The sequence below is a fragment of the Equus asinus genome, chromosome 3 (assembly GCF_041296235.1).
Source record: "Equus asinus isolate D_3611 breed Donkey chromosome 3, EquAss-T2T_v2, whole genome shotgun sequence".
NCBI lineage: Eukaryota > Metazoa > Chordata > Mammalia > Perissodactyla > Equidae > Equus > Equus asinus.
In genome coordinates this window covers 55,312,131-55,334,640 of record NC_091792.1, presented here as the reverse complement: position 1 = coordinate 55,334,640, position 22,510 = coordinate 55,312,131, and the positions used below count along the sequence as shown (strand labels likewise).

The window sequence follows — 22,510 nt, the reverse complement described above, 5'->3', positions numbered from 1 at the left end:
TTGTAGGGCGTGTCATCTCTACCTCCAGGTTATGCCTGTCTCCCTTCTTTCACTGGGGTGTTAGTTTTTACTTCCTAAGTAATGGATCATCTGTCCCAGAGTCCTCTTTATCATTTGTCCTAAAAAGCCCTAGGGGCCTTCTTATTAAATAGAATTTCTGGAGGAGTGTCCTACTATCCCAGACTTCTTGAGATGGGCATGCCCAGCGGATCCACTGCATAAGTCTTGCTAAAACACACTGTCACAGAGATTTTTGTTTTTAATTGGCATGCCGTGTTTATTTCCACCTCTGCTTGTCTAAACGAAGCCTTTACTCCTGCTGGGGAAACTGTCCTTTCTCCTTTATTCATCCTTCAAGACTTGGCCAACCCCAGGGAACATTCTGTGACCTTTCCAGCTGGGCCTCCTCTGAATTTTTGTGGTATTTACCCAGTTTAGTGCTTAATTATGTTTTGCTTTGTATGCAGGTATCATCAAGATTCTAAGCACCTGTAGGGGAAAGATCTGGTCTAAATTTTTTTTAATCCCCGCGGCAATTGGTACTAAACTGATGATAGTAGCCTCAGAAATACTTTGAGTTCTGCTTAATTGATATGACTGGCTCCTAACTGTTTTTATCACTTAGATGAATCTGACTGCCCAGCTGAGAAATCATTGAGAACACCTAGAGAGTATGCTCAGCCTAGCAGGGCTTTCTCCCATCAAAGCCAAAAGAAAAGCAAAGCTTCCTTCAAAAATTCTGTGTGGAGGGGCTGGCCCGGTGGTACAGCGGTTAAGCGCACACGTTCCACTTCTCGGCAGCCCGGGGTTCACTGGTTTGGATCCCAGGTACGGACATGGCACCGCTTGGCAAAAGCCATGCTGTGGTAGGCGTCCCACGTATAAAGTAGAGGAAGATGGGCATGGGTGTTAGCTCAGGGCCAGTCTTCCTCAACAAAAAGAGGAGGATTGGCAGTTAGCTCAGGGCTAATCTTCCTCAAAAAAAAAAAAAAATTCTGTGTGGAAAGCGTTGAACCCATATTTTCAACTTCCTTCTGGTGTTTTGTTAAGATAATTTATTGAAAACGATTTAACTTTAGGGGAAGATTAATCTTGGGATATGCACTAAAGCCACCCAGAAGATTGTCTAGATCCAACCAAATTTTGAAAAGTATTGCTCTTATGTACAAAATTTTTAAATAATAACAATATTTTTAAATTATTGCTTTAAAATGATAAGTGTGACACTTTGGACATCCATGGCATCTAGACACTTCGCCTAAGCTGTGGTATTCGCTCATTGATCGCTGTGTACAGGTTACAAGAGCCCTGGAGTGAGAGTCAGAGGACGTGGCTCTCGAGGGGCTTCTCCTGGGTCTCTGGCTTGGCCTCCGCTTCTTTCACTGTCCATGTGGACAGAACCGCACAGGCCTGCCCATGTCAGAGGATGACTTTGGGGCTCAGATGGGATAACATCTGTGAGAGTGTTTTCTAAACCATAAATGCTAGGTAAGCCTAAGAGACATCGTTGTCATGCTCTTAATAAGAAGTAAACCAAGTAGAGTTTGAATTACAGGATCTCTTCTGACCTGTTTTTCACTAAGATCCGGTCCTTAGTGAGAGTCTATTAAAAACACTTGGCATGTGTGATTCAGAGAACTGTTCGTTATGCAATTCCACTTTGTGATAATGGGCTGGTAAAGGAGGAAGGAGGAGAAGCTTTTTAAACTACCCTCTCCAGTTATTGAGCATATTTTTTCAAATAGATGAAATCTTATTCTGGTGAAAGAAGAAGGCCCAGGCGATCCCATTCCTATGCTGTGAATCTGAATGGCCTCAATCAAACAGCCAGAGAGATGAAGACTGCGGGATGATTTCGACATTTTGAAGTATTAGTTAAGTAGGCAGTTGCTTTTCATTTCAACAATAATAAGAATGTATATTTCAGGCATAGAAAATAGTCCCCATAAACTTTACTCATTTCCACCAACAGCCCCGAGTCCTCTGACAGACCAGATTTCCAAAGCCTCTTCTCCCAGGGCCATATTCGGAGCCTCTCAGGGCTCACTGTATGGAAAGGATGCGTTTCTTTTTTTTTTTTTTTTTTAATAAAGATGGGCACCTGAGCTAACATCCGTTGCCAATCTTCTCTTTTTTTTCTTCTTCTTTTCCCCAAAGCCCCCCCAGTACATAGTTGTATATTCTAGTTGTGAGTGCCTCTGGTTGTGCTATGTGGGACACCACCTCAGCATGGCCTGACGAGTGGTGCCATGTCTGCGCCCAGGATCCGAACCGCAGAAACCCTGGGCCGCCAGAGCAGAGCACATGAACTCAACCACTCAGCCACGGGGCCGGCCTCAGGATGCATTTCTAAAGACTCACTCTCAAAGAAATCTTGTTTAATATTTTAAAGTTAGTTTTGGTAAAGAATAGACATATTTACCTAGGACTTCTAAGAAATGGGTGGAATTTGCAAATGCCCAGTGAATTAGAAACCTGTCTAAATTAAAGGATGTAGAAGTAGTATAAATTTACCTGGCAGATATCCAAGTGCTTGCTCTGAGTGAAGCATGTTTCCAGACATGGAGGATATGGCAATGAACAATGTCTACAGAGGCCCAGCCCTCCAGGAGCTCACAGCTTGATAGGGGCAGACACGTGTATAGACATGGTAGTTAATGCTGTGAAGGAAAAGGCAGGGTAAAGATGGACAGAGAGTGATGGGCCGTGGGACACATATTTTATGTAAGATGACTAGAGAGGGCCTTGCTGATGCGGTGACATTTGAGCAGAGGCCTGAGAGAAAGGAAGCGTGGGAGTGAGCCTTGCAGGTATCCAGGAACTCATACCAGACAGATGGAATTGTAAGTGCAAGGGTTCCAGTGTACCTGGCACCTTCCAGGATTAGCGGAGCCCAGGGTGCCTGGTGGGGAGTGGGCAAGGGGTTGAGAGGTCAGAAATGAAGACTGCGACGCAGCCAGGGGCCGGACATCATAGAGGCCCTGGGAAGGCATTCTCCGGCTTTTACCCCTGAATGAGGAACCCCTGGAAGTATACATTGTAATAACTGAAGAGCGTAATTGCTTTATTTTAATTTCCTTTGAGGCTTCCCCATGCACAGATTGTTACTAGTCATTTGAAACAATAAGTAATGAATGCCTGGTGCCTAGACAGTCAACAGATATTTGAGCACCAAGCACATTTTTGTATAGTGGAAATTTGTTAATGATAAAAATTATACCCTCAAATTGCAAGAGCAGACCAATCTGTAATGAATAATCAAGTGAAATGAAGATTTTAACAGGGGTGATGGTGCGCCTTGGTCAGCCTGTCAGTGGTACAGCAAAGCTTTACCCAGCCAGTGGTGCTTGTTCTGAAGAGGAAAGATTGGGTCAGTGGTGTGGCCACAGGCACTAAGGTAATCACCTGCTTTTAGTCCAGGTAGCAAGGTGAGAGCAGTGAGGCTCTGTCCTTGCTCTGAGCTGCCCCTGGAGCAGGGTTGAAGAGAGGGGAGAAGCCTGCAGCTGTAGCCCTGAGGAGCATCCCTGCCTGGCAGCCTCCCCGCTGACCCATCCTGCCCAGCTCTACAGGAGCCCTACAGGAATCTGAGCTGACTCACCTCTGCACTGCAGTGAGGGTATCTGGAGGGTTTGGATGGGGGGGTCCAAAGGCTTTGGTAGCATGAGTCAATTTTCTCCTTCATAATGTTGTCCAGGATGGAAGGAACACAAAAGAGGTTGCATTCCCTATGGAGAACAAGTTACCATGTGCTTTATGGTGCATAAGCCCGTTCCTGGACCATCTGCCATATCATAAATGGCTTGGCGATCGCAGTGCTTTACCCTGGTTGAATTTCCTGCAATGAGATCTTCATGTGTACATGAAAAACTTCCTTGCTCTTTCTCTCTTCTCTCTACCCCTCACCGTTTCTTCCGTTCGTCTGCCCCATCACACCCCAGGTTGTTGTGGTCATAGCATGCCAGATTTGGAAGGGTCTGCAGCTCAGAGGGATCAGCTGACTCCCAGAGGTCACCTACTAGTAAATGGCAAAACTAAGGAAAGGAGCTAGTATCCTCACTCCCAGTTTGTGGGACTTAATGCTAAAATGCTAAACGGGTCTCCTCTTCACACTCCACCCCAAAATTTTTGTTCATGACCTTAACCTCAGGGCCCATGCCATTTCTTATCCCAGGAACCTTTGCTGTAATAGGATCTCTGCTCCCTGGCTACAAGGAGACCCGTAGCAAGTTCCTCTTCACACTGGCTGTCACTTGGAATACTGGATGTATTCCTCTTAGATGTTCCTCTGTGTCTTGCTTGGGTACCATTAATGCTGTCCTTCACACTCATAATGAAGTAGTTTTATCGTGGACTGTCTGACCACAAAATAATCGACCAACCTTTATAAGATTGTTTCTGTGGAAAATTGCCCTCCAGTTCCAGACAGGGGCATTATACATGGCCAGTTGGGAACCCATCTGAGTACGATCAGATGGGGGAATTGAGAAAGGTCCTTTCACTATCAAGGCCGTAAGAGTTGACGAAGTATGCCAGAAACAGCAAGTGTAAATTCACAATTGCTTCCAACCATGAATCATATTTAGGAAATTAAGAATATTGCCCTCTGACTTATTGACCAGTGTGTTCTGCAGGCTGCACAGGGCACATGTGTTTGCCTCCTCCATCCAGGCAGAGTGCCGGGCGACCTGGACTTGCAGGCAGGCAGCTAGGGGTCAGCACCTCACAAAACACCTCCCCGATACATGGGATCCTCTGGCCAGAGGAGAGTTCTGACTCACTGATGTGTCCAGGCTTCCACATATCCATCTGCTCCTGCCTGGCTTCACTCTGAGTATAGGAGCTTGTATACTAAATACATCAGGAACTTCTCTGGAAATGGGTTTGAGATGAAATTAAAATAAGGCACATTGAAAATTGGCAGAAGTAGTGCTGTAGATTAGCAGGTAACATAAATTAATTGGACTAGAATGAAAATTTAATCTCACTATATACACCCTGTAAATGAGTAGGGAGAATGTTTTGAAAGGACATAATTTTTTAAAGGAGAGATGCTGGAAAAAATATCTAGTGGTGGAGACAGGCAGAGAAAGACAGAAACAGCTTCTGAACCAGCCTTAGGTTCAATATGGAATCTGATAATGATGGTGTCAAAGATGAAAGAAAAATGCCAAGACAGCATCCTAACCCTTTTGTCTGCATCATGGTGTGTTTTGGGGATTGGCGTGGTATCATGAAGGCACCATCCACCAGAGCAACTACCTCATTGGTATTCAGTTACCAGATTTTGATTATTCCCTAGATCATCAGATTTCTGAGGAAATGTCTCTCTGATCAATTAAGGTTTTACATTAATTGGGCCCAAAACTATTTTAGACTGTTCGTTTAGAATGAGAATTTGAAGAAATTAAATACACACGAAAACATCAATAAACTCTTCTAAAAGATAGACCTGCACTTAGAATAACCCTTGTTGCATGTCTCAGACTACTGGAACAACTTAAAAATTGCCTTTATGGAACCAAGAGATTTTCATATAATGTCAGGCCTGATCTGGGCGTTGAGCTTTTTATCCTGGTTCTGAGCCACTAAATTGTATGACTGGGCAATCACTTACCTTCTGTGGGCCTCCCTTTCTCATGTTATATGAAGAAAAAACTTTATGAAAAGACATCCAAGTTTTTCCAGATCTGATATTCTAGTTCTGTGAACCAATATGTGTGGTAGACCTGTTTTTATCTTGCCTAATTAGATAATCATTATATCTATACAGGAAAGCCTTTAATATAATTCTTTTTCTCTTCCTCCTTTTTGAATCATTATATTTCTGAGAGCTTTATTTTGTATCATTCTTAGTTTTAATCAGAAAAACGTACCATGTGGAAAAAATGTAATGAAGATCCAAGAATGGTTTCTTAATGTTATACACCATCAAAAATAAAGTATTACAAAGATGGCATCTCTGGGCCTATAGTTCATTTTTAGGTTTGAAAAACAGTGATTTTAAACAGATCAGTTTTTGAAAAGTATGTGCCTTTTGTGGATCAAAAAAATAACAGAGCATGAAATTTTGTAGAGGCCTCGGCATTAGTGTAGTTGATAGAGTAGGAATGAGACTTTTTGTTCTAGTTCCTTCTAAATTGTTCAGTGAGCTGAAAGAGCTCATCTGGTAATCATTCACAGCAGTCCAGCAAGTCAGGATATGTATTTCGTTCTACCCATTAAGTAGCTGGAAATTATCCTAATACCACATAGTTAATAAACAAACGATGTACCAAGAATGCCATGAGGTCACCTTCCCTTGGTCTCTTTATCCTTCTAGGGGCCGACTGCTTTCATAAGACAGGCCTAATTCTTTCCATGACATGCTGCCATAGAGCTCTCAACTTGTGACAATTCATAAATTTAAGTGGCACTGCTCCTGCTTGTCATCACAACTCCTTCCATCAGCCAGGAGTTGCAGAGAGGAGAGAGCGAAGCTAGAAGAGGTGAGGGGACCAGGCAGGGGCCACCATGGATTCTGCTCTGCCACTGCCAGCAGACAGGCCTTTATTCAAGTGCAGCAGCAAGAAGGCAGTGCTGCCCAAGGGAGTTGTTAGTTGAAATTCCTAATTCATGTATTCATGTGTATTCCACTCACAGTGCCAGGCGCTGGTTCTCGGCGAATGAGACACTCCTCTCCTCAGAGAACTGTCGCTATAACCCAAGGCACCACTGCTCAGGTCTGGTGTTACTTTAGCCTGCTGTATGGTCAATCATTAAATCCTCTACATTCTAATTCCTGTACCTCTTTTGGATCTGCCCACTTCTTGCCTTCCCCACTGCTTTTAGTTCAGGCCCCTGTTCTTTCTTTCCCTCCTGGATATTGTAGTAGGCTCCTAGCCACCTCTCCATCATCAGTCACACTGTGAGCAAGGTGATCTTTCTAAACACAAAACTGGAAGTGTCACTTCCCACTTCCAGAGCCTGTGGGTGTACCCCCTCCTCAATATTCCATACCATTCCCTTCATTATCTGGACCAGCCTACTTCCTCCTCCTTTCTTCTATACACCACCCAGTGGTGCCTAATTACATACATTTCCCCAATTTTGGTAGGTTCTCTCTAATCGCCATGTCTTTGAATATGCTCTTCCTCTTTTGGAGTCAGCTTCTCTCCCCTGGTCTACCTGGTGAACTCCTTTATAATTAAACTAAGGGTCACTTCTTCTAGAAAGTTCTTCCTGGCCCTTCCAGACTGCTTGGGTCTCCTATCCTGTATCACAGAGGATCCTTGACACCTTTCTGATGGGGCAATTACACACTGTCTTTAATTGTTGATTTACTTTTCTCTCTCTCCCTACTAGATGCTTGGATAAGAGAGACTGTGTCTTACCTTTGTACTCCTCACCCTTGGCACTCCTCTGTGCTTGGCACAGAGATATTTCTCCGTTAATGTGTATTGACTTGAATTGATCTGTCTGGATGCTTCTAAAAGTAACCTAAAAGCGATGCTCTTCCATAATTTCATGTAATGATCCCATTTGCCATCTGAGTCAGGAATTACTTTTGTGTGATTAGAGGCATCCAGAATCCCAGACAATTGATACATGAATTCCCAGAACATGTATTGGGAAGAAAGAAGGACAGCATAAATCTCTTTCTGTATTATGACTGGACATCGAGATAACACTTAGCTGATTTAGCACTTAAATGATTTGATTCTGGACAGCAGTAATTGCTATGGGAAATTCTTGTTCCACAGATTTCTGGGCCTTTGACTTTGGATTCCCATAGTCCATATTTAGGCCTCACCTTGACTCCCTAAAAACCAGTGTACGTTGATTTTGAAAGAAGTTAGGGGAGAAAGAATGGGCTAGTGAGAATTTTGTTGTTATACTTTTTCTTAAAAATTGCAAAGGAAACTCATTTTAAAATACTGTTTTAAAAAAGAGACTAGTATGGATATTTTTCATTAATTATGACATATGGGAGAGGAAGTTGCAGAAATATATCCATAACTAAAATGGCCACAGCAGGCCACCAGTTTGGAGAAGTTAGCCTTTATGATGTAATGAGTGTTTCAGTGCCTGTCTCCATTTCACGTGAAGTGAAGATTTCCCCACCTTGCTTCCTGAGTAGAAACCTATCAAGAATGTGGCTTACACTGAAAGGCAGCCTTTGTGCCAGTGGCATCATTTATGCACAAATGAAAATAGTAGTAGCTGTCAGCAGATGTTGTTATAAAATCCAGTTGTGTAACTCTAAAATTATTCATCATAGTTGATGGGAAAATGCCAGCATGAACACTGCCAAGAAACAACAATAATGTATATTCATTTAGTTCAAAACGCCCTTAAACAGGAGGCTCTTTTCCTCCCATCTCCAGAAATACGTGGTCCATAGTCATGTCTTATAGATGGAGAAACAAAAGATAACACTCAACAAGGCATTTTATTAAACATTTAATACAGTTGTTGGGAGTTAGGAAAGGGATCAAGTTAAAGAAAGGACATTTGATGTTTGCTAAATATTTTCCCTTTCTTTATAGAAAAAAAGTATTCTATGACCGTTTTCCCAAAGGCCGTGAGCAAACACATGAAGCTTAACAATTTGTCCATTGTAGCTTTTGTTAAACCCTGGTTTGGGAATCTGTGGCCTTTGTTCTTCTGTTTTGAAGGACTGCATTTTAAGCTGCTGGATTATAGTACTGGCGGTTTATTCTTTAGGGGCTAAAATGTCTTTCACAATGTTATAGTGTTATTAACTGAACTTTTCATGATGCTCTCGGTAAAATCTGACAAGCTGAGCAAAGTAGATTGGTAGAATTTTTCCCCAATGACTAAAGTGACACGACGTCTTTATGTTCTTCCGGCAGCTCACTGTGAGTTTATTCTTAAACGATTGCCATTGGAGTCCACGTGAGGACGGCTCCTAACAGCAAGTGTGTAAGCATTGCTGTGGGGGCCCAGCATTAAGGAAATTCTACGGAACTGTATGCCAGAGTTCCTGCATCATGGAGCTCTCTTTGTAGTTGAGAAGTTTTCTCAACACAAAACTGAGAAAAATGCAAGATCATAGGCCAGGGAGGAGTGTCAGAAGTTTAGTGGGCCGCCCCGGTGGCGCAGCGGTTAAGTGCGCATGTTCCGCTTCGGCAGCCGGGGGTTCACCGGTCCCGATCCCAGGTGCAGATATGGCACCGCTTGGCAAGCCATGCTGTGGTAGGTGTCCCACATATAAAGTAGAGGAAGATGGGCACGGATGTTAGCTCAGGACTAACCATTCTCAAAAAAAAAAGTTTGGTAAAAGCTGCAAGTGCTGTGGGAAGTTTAGAAGGACTGGAGTCTCTGAGCTCTGGGACTCGTGGGAAGCCAAAGGTGGAATTGGGAATGGATGCTCGATAGGCAATCAACAAACATCTCCTAGTGTCACCCAGACCGGCTGGTTCTCCTTCTATTTACCGGACCCTAAGCTCATAGCACCTGCAGAACATATGGAAATTAGCCGTCTCTCTCTTCCCTACTAGATTATAAATGGATTTTGTGGCATTCCCAGTCTACCCCAAACCCCTGGCAGTGCACCCAGCACATAATAAATACTTTTTTAAAAAATCTGAACTGAAAGGGCATGATATGAGATGTGGTGAATTCTTACTAAAAGCTATTAATTGATTAATGTTAATCAGTTCAGTGATTCATTTTCAAAAATAAATGTTCACAGTGTTTTAGAGTGAAAATGCTTTGATTGAAGCAACCTATAAATTTTTTATATTTACACCTTATGTTTTCTGTACCTTAGTAACTTTTCGAAATGGGAAAGGATGGGAGTGAGAATGGGGGGAGGGAAGAATGGGTTTGCTAACTGCCATTCCTGCATTAAAATGAAAATCTCTGCCTCTGTGCATCTTAAGGTCTCTAAGGAAACTAGATACAGTTTCAGAACAGTTGCTAAGTTTCTAGCCCAAAGCACCTACTGACATTATTAGAATATAAGAGAACAGCAGTATCCCCTCCCTCCTCTTTATTCTTGCTAACACAATGTGTTTGAAAGTGGGAAACCAGTTTGGCTCGCCTTTGTTAGAAAACAGCTCTCGAGTTATGCATTTTAAAACTCAGTTGTATCTTCTATTTGCTTCAGTCTCTCTAATTGTGAAAAAAAAGTTACAGTATATTTATTACACATATTTATTAGAACCTGTGTCCCACTTTGTCTTGTCTCTGATTCTCTCCCAACCATTTCGTCAGGTGTCTGCTCTGCTGTAGGCATCAGGGAGTCAGATGAGACACCCCAGCCCCTGAGCCCAGTGTCTGTCTGGAGGAGCAGCTCGTGTATTTTCAGACCTGAGTCCCTGCAAAAGGACCCAGTCTGAAAATCATTTGTAATTATTTCTGGTGATGGGATGGCAATCAATAATGTCTTAAAACCAAAAACAAGGTATGGCTTTTAAATGATCTAAGTTAAAATCAACCAGAGAAGCATGATTTCAGTAAAAGGTACTTTATATCTTATGTTAATAATTCTTATACATCACACTGAGCAGTGTGTAAATACATTATGTATATTTGATCACGAATCCTTATACTTGTCCTGTACTTGGTAAGTACTTGGCCAGAAACACACAGTGATAAAGGTGGTGAGATCCAGGATCCTGGCCCAGTCTGTCTAAAACCCGGGGCTGTGCTCTTAACAACCATTCTCTATTGAAGAGATCAGCTTTACAACTTCTCTGTTAAAAGAAACCACAAGTTTAGCCGAGTAAGGAGAAACATTTACAAAGTCATAGCACGGTGTCTGTCATGTGGTTGCAGCCTATGCTATCTCCCTTAGCCAGTGATTCCTGTTGGTGGAGTAACGTGTTGGCCTCCCTGGGCAGGAAAGCAGTCAAGTCCAGGGGGCAGTTTGGAAGTCTATGGCTCTAAGAAAACTGTCGTCTTTGCCACTGAGGAAATATATGGTCTACAACTAAGTTATTACCCCAGGGTAGCTCTTCAGTTTCATGGTCTAAAGAATTGGAATACAAATGTCTGCCTTTGGAGAGAGATTCCTTCAGCAATTCATTGAGTATCTAAAGGGTCAGGGACAAGTTTAGACACGGCAAATACAAAGATAAATGAGGCAGACAGTATGGTCAGTATGGTGCTGGCATAAGGATAGACATAAAGATCAGTGGAACAGAATAAAAAGTTTAGAAATAGACTCATATAGTTCATTGTATTTGACAAGAAGGCAAGATAATCCATTGGGGAAAGGACAGTGTTTTCTACAAACAGTGCTGAAACAACTGGATATCCATATGGGAAAAAATGCACCGCAGTCCTTACCTCTTGCTGTACACAAAAGGAACTGGAGTGAATCAGTGTAAAAGCTACTAATCGGAAGGGGCACAAGGGAACTTTTGGTGGTGATGGAAACATTCCATATCTTGTTTATTGTGGTGGTTCCATGGGTGTAGAAATTTGTCAAAACCCATGAAAATATATACCACCTAAAATGGGCACATCTTATTGTTTGTAAGTTATACCACAGTAAAGTTGATTTTAAAAAAGAAATCATATCCTATCACTCCCTGGCTTAAACTTTTCCAGTGAACGTTAGATACAGTCCAGATTCCTTACCCTGTCCTACAAAGCCCCATGTGATCTGGGCCTCCTCCTCAGTAGACTCCTCCCTGATTGCCTAACTGAGCACTCAAGCACAACATGGTGTGTTTTTCAAAGCATGCATCGTTAGCTGAAATTCTTATTTACATGGTATTTACTTACTGTCTGCTTTTCCCCTTGAGAATATAATCTCCAAATAAGAGGAAAGATCTGTCTTGTTTACTCTTCTATCTCTAGGACCTAGAATAATGTCTTCCTAATAATAGATGTTCAATAATTATTTTTTAAGTGAATAAAAAGGGTAAAGAATTCAGATTCTGTAATGTAGACAATGCAGAAACATTGAAGGCTGCTAAGTAAAGAAATGGCACCATATAATTTGTGTTGTAGAATGATTATAGGGATTGGACTGGGAACTGGGGAAAGATGGAAGGCAGGCAGATCATGGAGAAGGGTACCACACCACTTCCGGTAAGAAGAGAGGGAGGCCTTAACTGAGGCTCACTCAGAGGAGACGGAAAGGATGGAACGATCCAAGCAACATTGAAGAGGTGGAATCAACAACATATAGGTACTGATGTTCTGAGGGGATGAGGGCAATAGTCAAACTGAGAATTATACCCATGCATATCTGCATAGATGGTGCTACCCTGAACTGGAGTAAGGGATCCAGGAAATGTAGGATGGTTAGCAGATGAGTTTGGTTTGGGAATGTTAACTTTGAGTTACCTGCAGAATATCCTGGTAGAGATGTCCAGTGGACATTTGGTAATACCAGTCTGAAACTCAGGAAAGAGTCAGGACTGAGAACATGCATTTGAGACTTATTAGGTTGTAGGTGCTAATAAAGGCATGAAAATGAAGCATTAGAAAGAGCTATGGGTAAAAGGAGAAAAGAGGGCCAATGATGAAGCTCTAGGAGTTAACTAACTTTTAAGGACTGGGAAGAAGAAGAAGAATTAGTAAAAAATAGTGAGAGCAGTTAGGAGGAGCAGAGTGCAGAAGCCATGGACAGAGAGAGTTTTGACAAAGAACAGTTAATAGTGGCAGTTGCCACAGAGAAAGACTGAAAACTTGGCAACTAAGAGTGACTGGTGACGTGTGCGAGAGCTGTTTCAATAAAGAGCAGGCAAAATACAGAATGTGGTAGGGGCTGGCCCCGTGGCCGAGTGGTTGAGTTCGCGCGCTCCGCTGCAGGCGGCCCAGTGTTTCGTCGGTTCGAATCCTGGGCGCGGACATGGCACTGCTCGTCGGACCACGCTGAGGCGGCGTCCCACATGCCACAACTAGAGGAACCCACAACGAAGAATACACAACTGTGTACTGGGGGGCTTTGGGGAGAAAAAGGAAAAAATAATAAAAAATCTTTAAAAAAAAAAAATACAGAATGTGGTAGTTTGAGGAGTAAATGGCAGGGGAGGAATTTAGGATAAGATTCAGGATTCTTTCCAAAAGGTGGGAAAGTGGAATTCATGCCTGCAAGCCCTAGTAGGAGAAAGGTGTCTTTTGAGAAAGGTGGGAATACCATTGGGCTAAGATGCTTGATGTGAAAGCTAAAGGTGTGTATAAGCATTGTGAAAAGAGGATACTGAACCAATGAAGCACCTATAAACAGGTTGCCAAGGGTCTGGCTAGGTTTGGAGGTGGTTCCTTTATTTTGGCAATAATTACATGTCTGTGTGATTCTCTCCAACCATGCTCCAGCCTCCTGGATGTAGGAGCCAGGACAAGTGATAGGCTTGATCACAATTGTGATTCCAATACTGGCGGAGGAATGGTGGCCGAGGACTAGGGGTAAGGATTTTGGGGATTGTGGTCTACATGATTGGGTCTAGACTGAAACAGAAATGGAGCATGCCGGTGAGGATAGGGAGGAAAATAGAAACTGAGAAAGCTTGAAGCACTAGAAAGTCCAGTGAGAGGAGTATGAGATCTAGAAGAATGATAGGGTACATTAAAGATGGTTGTTTAGAACTTCAGAATTACTTGGAACTTCAGAACTTAGAATTCAGAGAGACAAAAAGGGCAGGATGTGGCCATCCAGATTAGTGGGTGAAATGGAGGATAGAGGTGTAGGTGACGGTTAGATCTTTGGACATGGAAGTGCAGACGCCTATAACATCACCCCATACATACTGATGTTCCCTAGCCTCTGGGAGGCTGGTGAAGATGGAAACCAAGGAATTGAGTGAGTGAGCAGGAGTTAGTAGATAACAATTACATGGAGCAGAGAGAGCTAGATGGTGTGAAGCTCAGAGTAGCATGGACAATTGCATGAAAGAGTGGAAGGAGTATCTTGGAAGCCATTATGGGGTGTTAGGAGAAGGCTGGACTGATTCTGGTGGAGCCCTTTTCAAATGCTGACAGAGCCCAAACCGTGAGCACTGGCATAGACTGGAAGTCGTGTTCACTGGAAGAGAAGAGGTTAAGACACGCCGGATGAACAGTCAGGTCATCCATGAGGAAGACAGGCGAATGGAGTAGGAGGAGAGCTTGTAATGCTAAATGAAAGAAGCCTGAACTGGTTTTTGAACTCTCTGAAGTAATGTGATACAACTTTAACATAAGAAATATTTATTTGTTCCTGCTAAGAGCTATATGTTTCGATAGCAAAAGTAACAAAATTATATTGTTATGATTTCTTTGAAAAATGTAACTTAATATTTGGAACGTCTTCTGAATTTGTGTCTTGGTTAAAAATTGCATAGGTTTGTATTTTAGCTGGGTTTCTAACATTTCATAAATAATGTTTTTAAAGTCTGAAGGCTAGTATTTATGTGTGTATGGTTTTGTGTCTTTTTGACAGGTTCTTAATCAAGAACCAACTCTGTGGATCCAGGACGGGTTTGTCCCAAGGCCTGCTCTGAACAGCGAGTTGTCTGATAAAAGATTCCGTTGGCAAACCATCTCTCTTGCCTTACAGAGCAAGCAAAGAAGATGGAGCGATTGAAGAGCCATCTGCCTGTGTGCTTTCTACCTTCTGTGCCCTTTTTAATCATAGCATCCACTCTAGCAACTGCTAAGAGTGCGACTAACAGCACTTTAAATGGCACTGACATGGTCTTGGGCTCTGTGCCTGTAATCATTGCCAGAACTGACCATATCATAGTCAAGGAAGGAAACAGTGCCTTGATTAATTGTAGTGTTTATGGCACCCCTGATCCACAATTCAAGTGGTATAATTCCATTGGCAAGCTGCTGAAAGAAGAGGAGGAGGAGAAGGCGAGAGGAGGAGGTAGGCTGTAAAGTTGTGTCAAATGTCATAAAATATAAACGCCGACTTGGAGCCAGCACCCTGAATGTTGGTTGGCCTTTTTCATTTAAAGATCTCATTTTGTCTTCTTTTTCTAAGGCAAGAGAGAGAAACATATATACTTAAGGATTCAAAGCAGTAATTATTCAATTCTTTCCACTTTGACTCAGAAGACAAAGGGCAAACATTAGATTCTTTCAGAAGATGTCTTGGAATTTTGTAATATAATGCATCCAAAATGTTATAGGAATGAATATAAAATGGATTTTCCTTAAGTATATAGTCCATTTATAAGGAAGTTTTGCCATGTTTCATGGAACTAACTCGAATAAACAATATAGCAGTTTATCCTAAAATACCAGTTTAGTTCATTGACTGTGGATTCAAAGACCACACTTCTTAAAAGAAGTCTCTGTGTTAAGTTCTCAGCCACCAACTAGAGATCATTCTGTGCTCCTGGACACCTGGCTGAAGTTTATAGACTGTTGCAGCTGAGGCCAAGAGGGAGGGAGGACGCACTAGCAAGAAATAACATGTGGCAATGGGGGAATGCTTGGTTTCTAATGAATGAGTTTCTGGCCAAAAAGTGTGAGTCACCTACCTGAGCCCTGAGTTTACTCCAGGAAAGACTCCAGCCAGAGAGAGGATTGACTGGGTCACTGGGAATCAGTACATTTCTTGTTTTAGATGTAAGAAGTAATTGTCTGAAAACCCAAGCCTGATCCAATTGACCTGAAGGAGTTAATGTACTTTCCTAAGAATTTACTGTGTGATGAATAGGGGATTGGGGGCAGGGGAGTAAAAAGACCATTGTTCTGAAGTAGCAGCTTATTAATTTCTGTCACTCTTTCATTCATCTTGCCCTTCCCCGTCCACAGCCCTTTAACCAATGAGCAATCCCCAGTAGAGTTTCTGCTCCAAGAAAACCTGCGTTTTTAATCTCTTTCTCTCATTTATCTTAATTGCTGAGAAAACCAATAGAAGCTAATGCCCTATGTCTCCTTAGGAGCTGAGTGAATGGAGTTTTCTTGCAATTACATACTTCTGGTTCACAGCTGTGTTCCTCTTGGTGAAGGCTGCTGGAAGTCTAACCACCTGGGATGTAGGATTTCACTGGGGCACTACCACTTACATTGCTCTTATTTAGCCGTTCAAGGAGGCACACCATAATAAAGTTTCTGCCCTTTAATGAAAATAGTATATATTATGTATCATATGTGTATTTGTTTAACCTGGTAGAGTGGAACCCTTCCCCTACCGAGTAAACTCATGGGACCCCAGAATTTTTAAATTAGAAGGGACCTTAGAGACAAGGTAATCCAAATCCCTCTTTTTTTCACCTTTTCCCAAGGTCCTGATGTTATTAAGTGGCCGTGACTAGAACCTTCACTACTGACAGTGGAAAGATGAGGCACGACCACCACTAGCCCACAATTGGTTTCCATTCCTACAGTTCCTTCCTCCCAGACTACAAGTCAAAAGGAAGTGACATCACACTTGTGAAGGGGGCCAGTAACCATGGGAACATAGACACTCTCAGGTTCCTGTAATTCATTAGGTCTTTCTACAGGGCTGGGCCCCTGCAAGGAATATCAAGGTGACTGAATTTGAAGGGAACAAGGACTCTAGACCTGAATCTACCTTTCGCATGGACCCTGAAGCAAAGGTTATCCTGGGTATTAAAGAGTTGGGGCTGGGGCACTGAACCCCTGAGTCCTAGAGAGGAAGAAAACCGTAGAAACAGCATAGTATCAGGGCCTGAGTTTCAGTCGCAGCATTTTGAGCACTGTCCTTGCTGCTTCAAAGAGATCACGTGATGTCTGTCTGGTTTGTTTTGTTGGGTTTTTTTTTGCTGAGGAAGATTTGCCCTGAGCTAACATCCATGCCAATCTTCCTCTATTTTTTAGTATGTGGGCCACCAGCACAGCATGGCCGCTAACAGAATGGTATAGATCTGCACCTAGGAACCCAACTTGGGCCACTGATGCAGAGTGCACTGAACTTAACTCCTAGGCCACCGGGGTGGGCCACATGATGTCTTAATTGAAAAAGTCCTTGTAACTATTGACTCAGTCTTGGCAAGCAGGCTCTGTACCTTGCCTTCTTCATCTGTTTATTGGGAAGTTAGACTAGATGGAAGTCACATTTGGCTGAGTTTTCTTTGGTTTTGTGGGTGCCCTGGTGGTCTGTGGTAGGCAGTGGAAAGCCTTTGGCACAGAGAACTGCTCCATCAGAACTCAGCACTCTCATATGTGTAGCCAGCAGCCTTGCTGGTAAATCAGTTAGCTGTTTTTAAATCTCTCAAGGAAGATGCACTGTAGATTTTCAGAAAGAACTCGTGATACTGGTACTTGATGTTCCAGCTCAGCTTTTGTAATTGCCGTGCATAATAATAGTAATTTCAGCACATAAGTAACACAGGGTAGTGTACAAAACACTATACCTAACAGCCCAGCAAGACATAGGAAATTGCAGAGATGAGACTCCTCATCATAAAATATTAGAATTTTAGTGTTAGAATGGCCTATTCGAGGACCCATAATCTTTAACTCTTCATTTCTGATGGGGAAAATGCCCATATTATAAGCACAGACATAGATTTCAGTTTTCAGGCTAAAAGGCTAGAAGTATAAATGGAGCTGTGTTTCATTTATAACCCAACAAAGAGGTGACTGAATATAATATGAAAAATGATGCTAATATCCTGGCATTACCTAGATACAGTAGACTACTGTTAAAACCAAACTAATAAGGTAATTTTCATTAACAACCACTACCATTGATTAAGCCCCTGTAGCAAGTTACAGATATTATTTCTAATCCTTAGAATAAGCACGATAGTTAGGTATTATTAATCCTCATGTATTCAGATGAGAAACCAGGTATAATGGAGAGGATATTACACAGAGAGCGGCCAAGCTGGTGTTTATTCTCCCTCTGCACCCAACCAGAATCTGCTCATCTTCAGGTGTCTGTGGGTAAAAACTTGATAAGCATCTACCCCAGACTGAGTGAATGAGAGAAGACTTCCTGGATGGAAAAGGTGTTGTAACCACCGTCACAGTTCAATGGCATTAGGATGTGTGCTGTGATGTGTGTACATGGCACGAACACACAAACAAATGTATTCAAAAATCATCTGGGGAGTTTCTCCGGGAGCACACTACCAATCACTTTGTGATAAGCCTGGAAAGGAACAATTTCATTTCTTGTTTGTGCTGAAAAAGTGAGGCAGCTGTTGTTCATGTCAGCCCTGCCGGTCCTAGAAAGAATGGGGCTATTTCCTGTCAGGGGCAGGAGCAGCAGCTCCTTCGCTTTGCTTCCCTGATTCTTGTCACTTCAATTCCACAAGATCAGGAGAGGCTAACGTGTAATCTATTTCTGGAGGAAGACTTTTTTTGGTAGTTCACCAAAGGACATGTTTGGGGTGGTCCACCAACCATGTTACAGAAATAACTCAGAATACAAACAACGTGAATAGCCACAAATGGCTGTGAAATGTACTGTTTCAATTTTCCTTTTGCTAAAAGTAAGTAGAAATATAGAGTTGCCAGAAAGTATTATGAAAAAGTCCCAGTTATTTCAAGTACTTATTATCCAGTGTATATTTGCTGTGGCTTCTTACTCTGACTTTAAACCATTTGAATGTACATTAGTCCTTTTATCAGATGATAAATAACAAGCATTTCAAGAAAGTCAGCCAGTATAGCCCTTTGTAAACACGTCTGGCTTGTTAGTGATTAACTTTGAAATTCTCCCTTAAAGGTAGGTTTTAGACTTTTCTGTCAATTTGTTTTCCAAACTCTTGTAGCGTCCTGTCACCGAAAACAATTAAGAATTCTCTTTGAACATAAACATGCACAGAGTAAACGGAACTGAATTGCACAAAGTTCGCAATTGTCACAACTACTACTCTAGCTTCGTGGAATTCATTATTATGATTTTTTGCAAATTTAGTTTACATTGCTCTCTTGTTTTCATCACTCTGCTTTTGCAAATTTTTTGAGTAGACTGTGAAATGCCCCTTAACTACTTCTGCAAGGGACAACAACAAGCTGTGGCAGCCAAGTTCTAAGACCGTAGTGCGTCGCCTCCCTAATCTGTATACTTAGGGGGACGTCCGTTCCCACAGCACTGCATGTAACTTATCCGTTGCCTCTAAGATCAGCGTGCAGTAGTGCATTAACTTATAAAACTACTGTACTGAATTCCTCTTTTAGTACATTCAGTATTTGAGATTAAAAAAATCAACTTATCAAAAGAGCATTAAAGAAAGTTTATGTAATTATGAATATATTCTTGGAAATTCAGAAGACTCCCACAATATTCTTTCTTTGAGTAAGTTCCTTAGACTTTTCTGAGCCACAGTTTTCCTATCTGTAAAATAGAGACAGTCCTTTTTTACTATGAGGTGGGGTTGTGAGTCTTAAACTCTTGTGTATTAAATGCTTAGTATAGTACCTGGAACATGCCACAACCCATCAGGAAACAGCAACCGCTGTCATTGTTATTGGTCATATTGCCAACGTCCTATATTGTCACAATCATAGATTCCAAGTGCTTAAATCTCTGTTTCATAATACATGGCATTTTGTAAAGAAAGGAAATAATTTTCTGGGCAGTATCTTATTCTCTGTCTCAATTTCTCCACCTTTTTAAAAAGACATTTCAGAAGTACAAAAAAATTTGTATCCCTTAAGTGTTGTTTGAAATTTCAAAATAATGTGTGCCTGCTATATAATAGCAAGTTTGGAATCCTGTCCTCCATCAGAGGCATCTCCTTCCCCAGCACATCACTTTTGTGTACAGAGGGTCCATTGATATCCAATATGCTTCTACCTCTGAAAAAGCAGTGTATGTGGAAATTGCAAAGTATATTATGCACAGGATGAACTTTACATTTGCCTAACCCTGTCATTCTCAACGGGGGCCTATTTTCCCCCCAGAGGACATTTGGCAAAATCTGGAGACATTTTTGGTTGTCATAATGGAGAGGAGGAGGAGAAGGAAAAGAGAGATTATGCTGCTGGCATCGAGTGGGAAGAGGCCAGGGATGCTGCTAAACATCCTACAACACCCACGAGAGACCCCTACAGGGAGTTATTTGGTGCAAAATGTCAGTAGTGCCAAAGCTGAGAAATCCTGGTCTAACCCAGAGAAGCACCCCTCAGCTACCTAAAGAATCATTCCAAAGTAGGTCTTCAAGTCGGTTGTTTGCATCCATAAGGTATTTTCCCATAAACGTGGTTAATTTATGGTACTTTGGTTCATTTTCCAAAGCGAGTCAGATTAAGGGCCAACTTGGTAACAAACCACCATTTGTAGTGTTTCTTTAATGAGTTGTGCTCCATTTGGGATGTGAGCCCAGAATACTTTAATCTTAGCAGTGAAAAGACCCTTCTAGATCCATCTCAGATAAGGGTGACAGCTGAGATTCCCAAAGTGGAAGTTATTTATATTAACTGAGTGTAGGGTTCTCTTGTCTTGAAAGACCACCTGTGCTACTGTCAGAAAAGACTATCGCTATTGCTAGCCCACATGGAATTACATGCTTGGCACTTTTTAAAAAATTAAGATTACCAAATCAAATTAGCTGGAGGGTCAGATGTTTCCTTTACCAGGAAATGGGAAGACAGTGGGTTCTTTTTGGATATTATTTATACCTTGAAGCAGAGCAGAGCTGCAGGCTCCGAACAGCGCAGCCCTTCCACCCCCACCTTCCTGAGCTGAAAGCGGTGCTAAGCCTGTGTTATCCCAGGCCACCTTTGCTCCACGTGTTGTAGGAAATCGCTTGTTAGGGCTGCCCTGGTACTCTCTGATAGAGGTCTCTTGGGAGGATAGGGGAGGGGCTGCACAAGGGCCCTTGCAGCAGTGTGAGAGGTTTATAACCTGACTCTTTGCCTTGGCTTCAAGGAGCTGTCGTCTACTGCACAAGCCCGGTAACAGGTGCAGCCATGCAGGGCTCGATTTGTTTTCAATTATGTTTTGTAAAAAGGCATGGATCCTTTCTCTTCAGTAGCCTGTATTTCCCATATTGGAAGATAAGCACCACATTTATAGACACACGCACATGCACATTTGGTTATTATTTAGAGAGTGTCGATTCAATGCGACACCCATTCAAGTGGATGTTGTACTTCGTTTACATTTGCATAAACATTGATTGGAACTCTCACCACCTGAAAACTTTTAAGTTGGTTTCAAGAAAAGAACCTATTTGTTTTGGCAGATTGAACCCTCCTCCTTGAACACCGTGGAGCTTAAGAGCCTAAGTATCTAAACAGGTTTGTGAACAGAGTTTTAATCTTTTTACCCTATTCATTGGAGATATAGACAAACCATACATCAGTTTGTTTACACATTCACAGGAAGATATCACCAAGGAAAAGGAAATCCTTTTCTGCTTATAAATAATTTGAGGGAAATTCTGAGAGCTTAGCGTTTGGGTCTAATGTTAATTTTTAATGCTTAGTGATCCTCAGGAAAAGGAGGAAGGATTTAGGGTTTCAGTAGAGATGGTGTTTGGAGAAAAGCTGTAGTTGCAGAATCATTGTACTTTGTGCTCTCACTTTCCTGTGGTTCGGTTCCAGAGGGTGTTGATGCTGCTCCTTCCTAGATAGCAATAATTTGTCAAAAGATGTTTGCATGAGCAATAGTTCTGATCTGGTGCCATATGCTGGTTTCACATTGAGTCATAGTAACCCCTGTACCATAGAATTTCTTGATGTTTACAGGTTTAACTGTAGCCGTACGATGCTGTTGATCTGCATCCCTAATTGTTAGACAGTCTACCTGACACTGGCCTATTGACATGACATCGTGCTGCCTTGAGTGACTTCCTCTTCCATGTGTGCATGGCCCATGGTGGGCACACTGGCACCGGGTCAGCCACCTTCCTGGCATGGGACCAAGGTTGTGGCTTCTCCCAGAGAATGTTGGCAGGGGAGGAAAGCTCTAGAACCACATCCCTGAGGAGAAAAACTATTCTGAAAAGGAGATCGTTTTCATTACCTTGATTTTCTTACGTTCATTAGTATTTTTCCAGTCAGCCTAGGCTTGCCCATTTTGAAGAGGTTCAAGATTTCTAAAAGTGGATCATAGATTATATTCACTTTAAATTTTGATAGATGCCTCCAAGTCAACCTTCCAAGTGTTTTACCAACCCAATTCCCACTTCAGTGTGTGGGAGTGTCCCTTCATGGGCTCTTGTAGCAACATAGCATATAATCAATGCCTTCCCCTTTCTTTAGCGCTCTGAACAGTGAAAAAGTTAAGTCTTTTAAAACTACTTTAAAATTTAATTAAAATTTAATCGTTAGTGTATTATAATACAATCATTAGTTGTACACATAGATGTCATTTGTATTCCTTTTTTCTGTAATTTATCCATTCATATATTTTTCCCGTGTTTTTCTTTTGGGTTATTTCTCTTGATTTATAGGATATGTTTTATAGTTATTGTTTGTCAAATATTCTTGAATTTTCTCCCACTCTGTCAGTTGCTTTTAACTTTAGTGTGGCATATTTTATAGTGTAAGAAATTTTAGTTTGGGAGAAATCCGATCCGTCAATGTTATCCTTTACAGTTTCTGGAATTCTAGAAATACTTAAAAAGGCCTTCCTCCCAAGGCTATGAAATGTTTTTATATTCTCTACTAATTTTATACTTTTAATTTTACATTT

The 22,510-nt window shown here is 41.9% G+C and overlaps 1 protein-coding gene across 4 annotated transcripts in view; it reads left to right on the top strand.

Annotated features, from left to right (window-relative positions):
• The window catches only part of MFAP3L (microfibril associated protein 3 like), a 42,234-nt gene that overhangs the window by 8,677 nt on the left and 11,047 nt on the right, over window positions 1–22,510 (top strand). For 2 of the 4 annotated variants that reach the window (XM_044766955.2, XM_044766953.2), the window contains exons 2-3: window positions 13,279–13,368; window positions 14,381–14,809. In XM_044766955.2, the coding sequence (XP_044622890.1) occupies window positions 14,512–14,809 (298 nt within the window). In that variant the 5' untranslated portion in view covers window positions 13,279–13,368; window positions 14,381–14,511. The remainder of the gene's footprint in view (window positions 1–13,278; window positions 13,369–14,380; window positions 14,810–22,510) is intronic. The other 2 variants (XM_014868376.3, XM_044766957.2) reach the window with 1 other exon arrangement.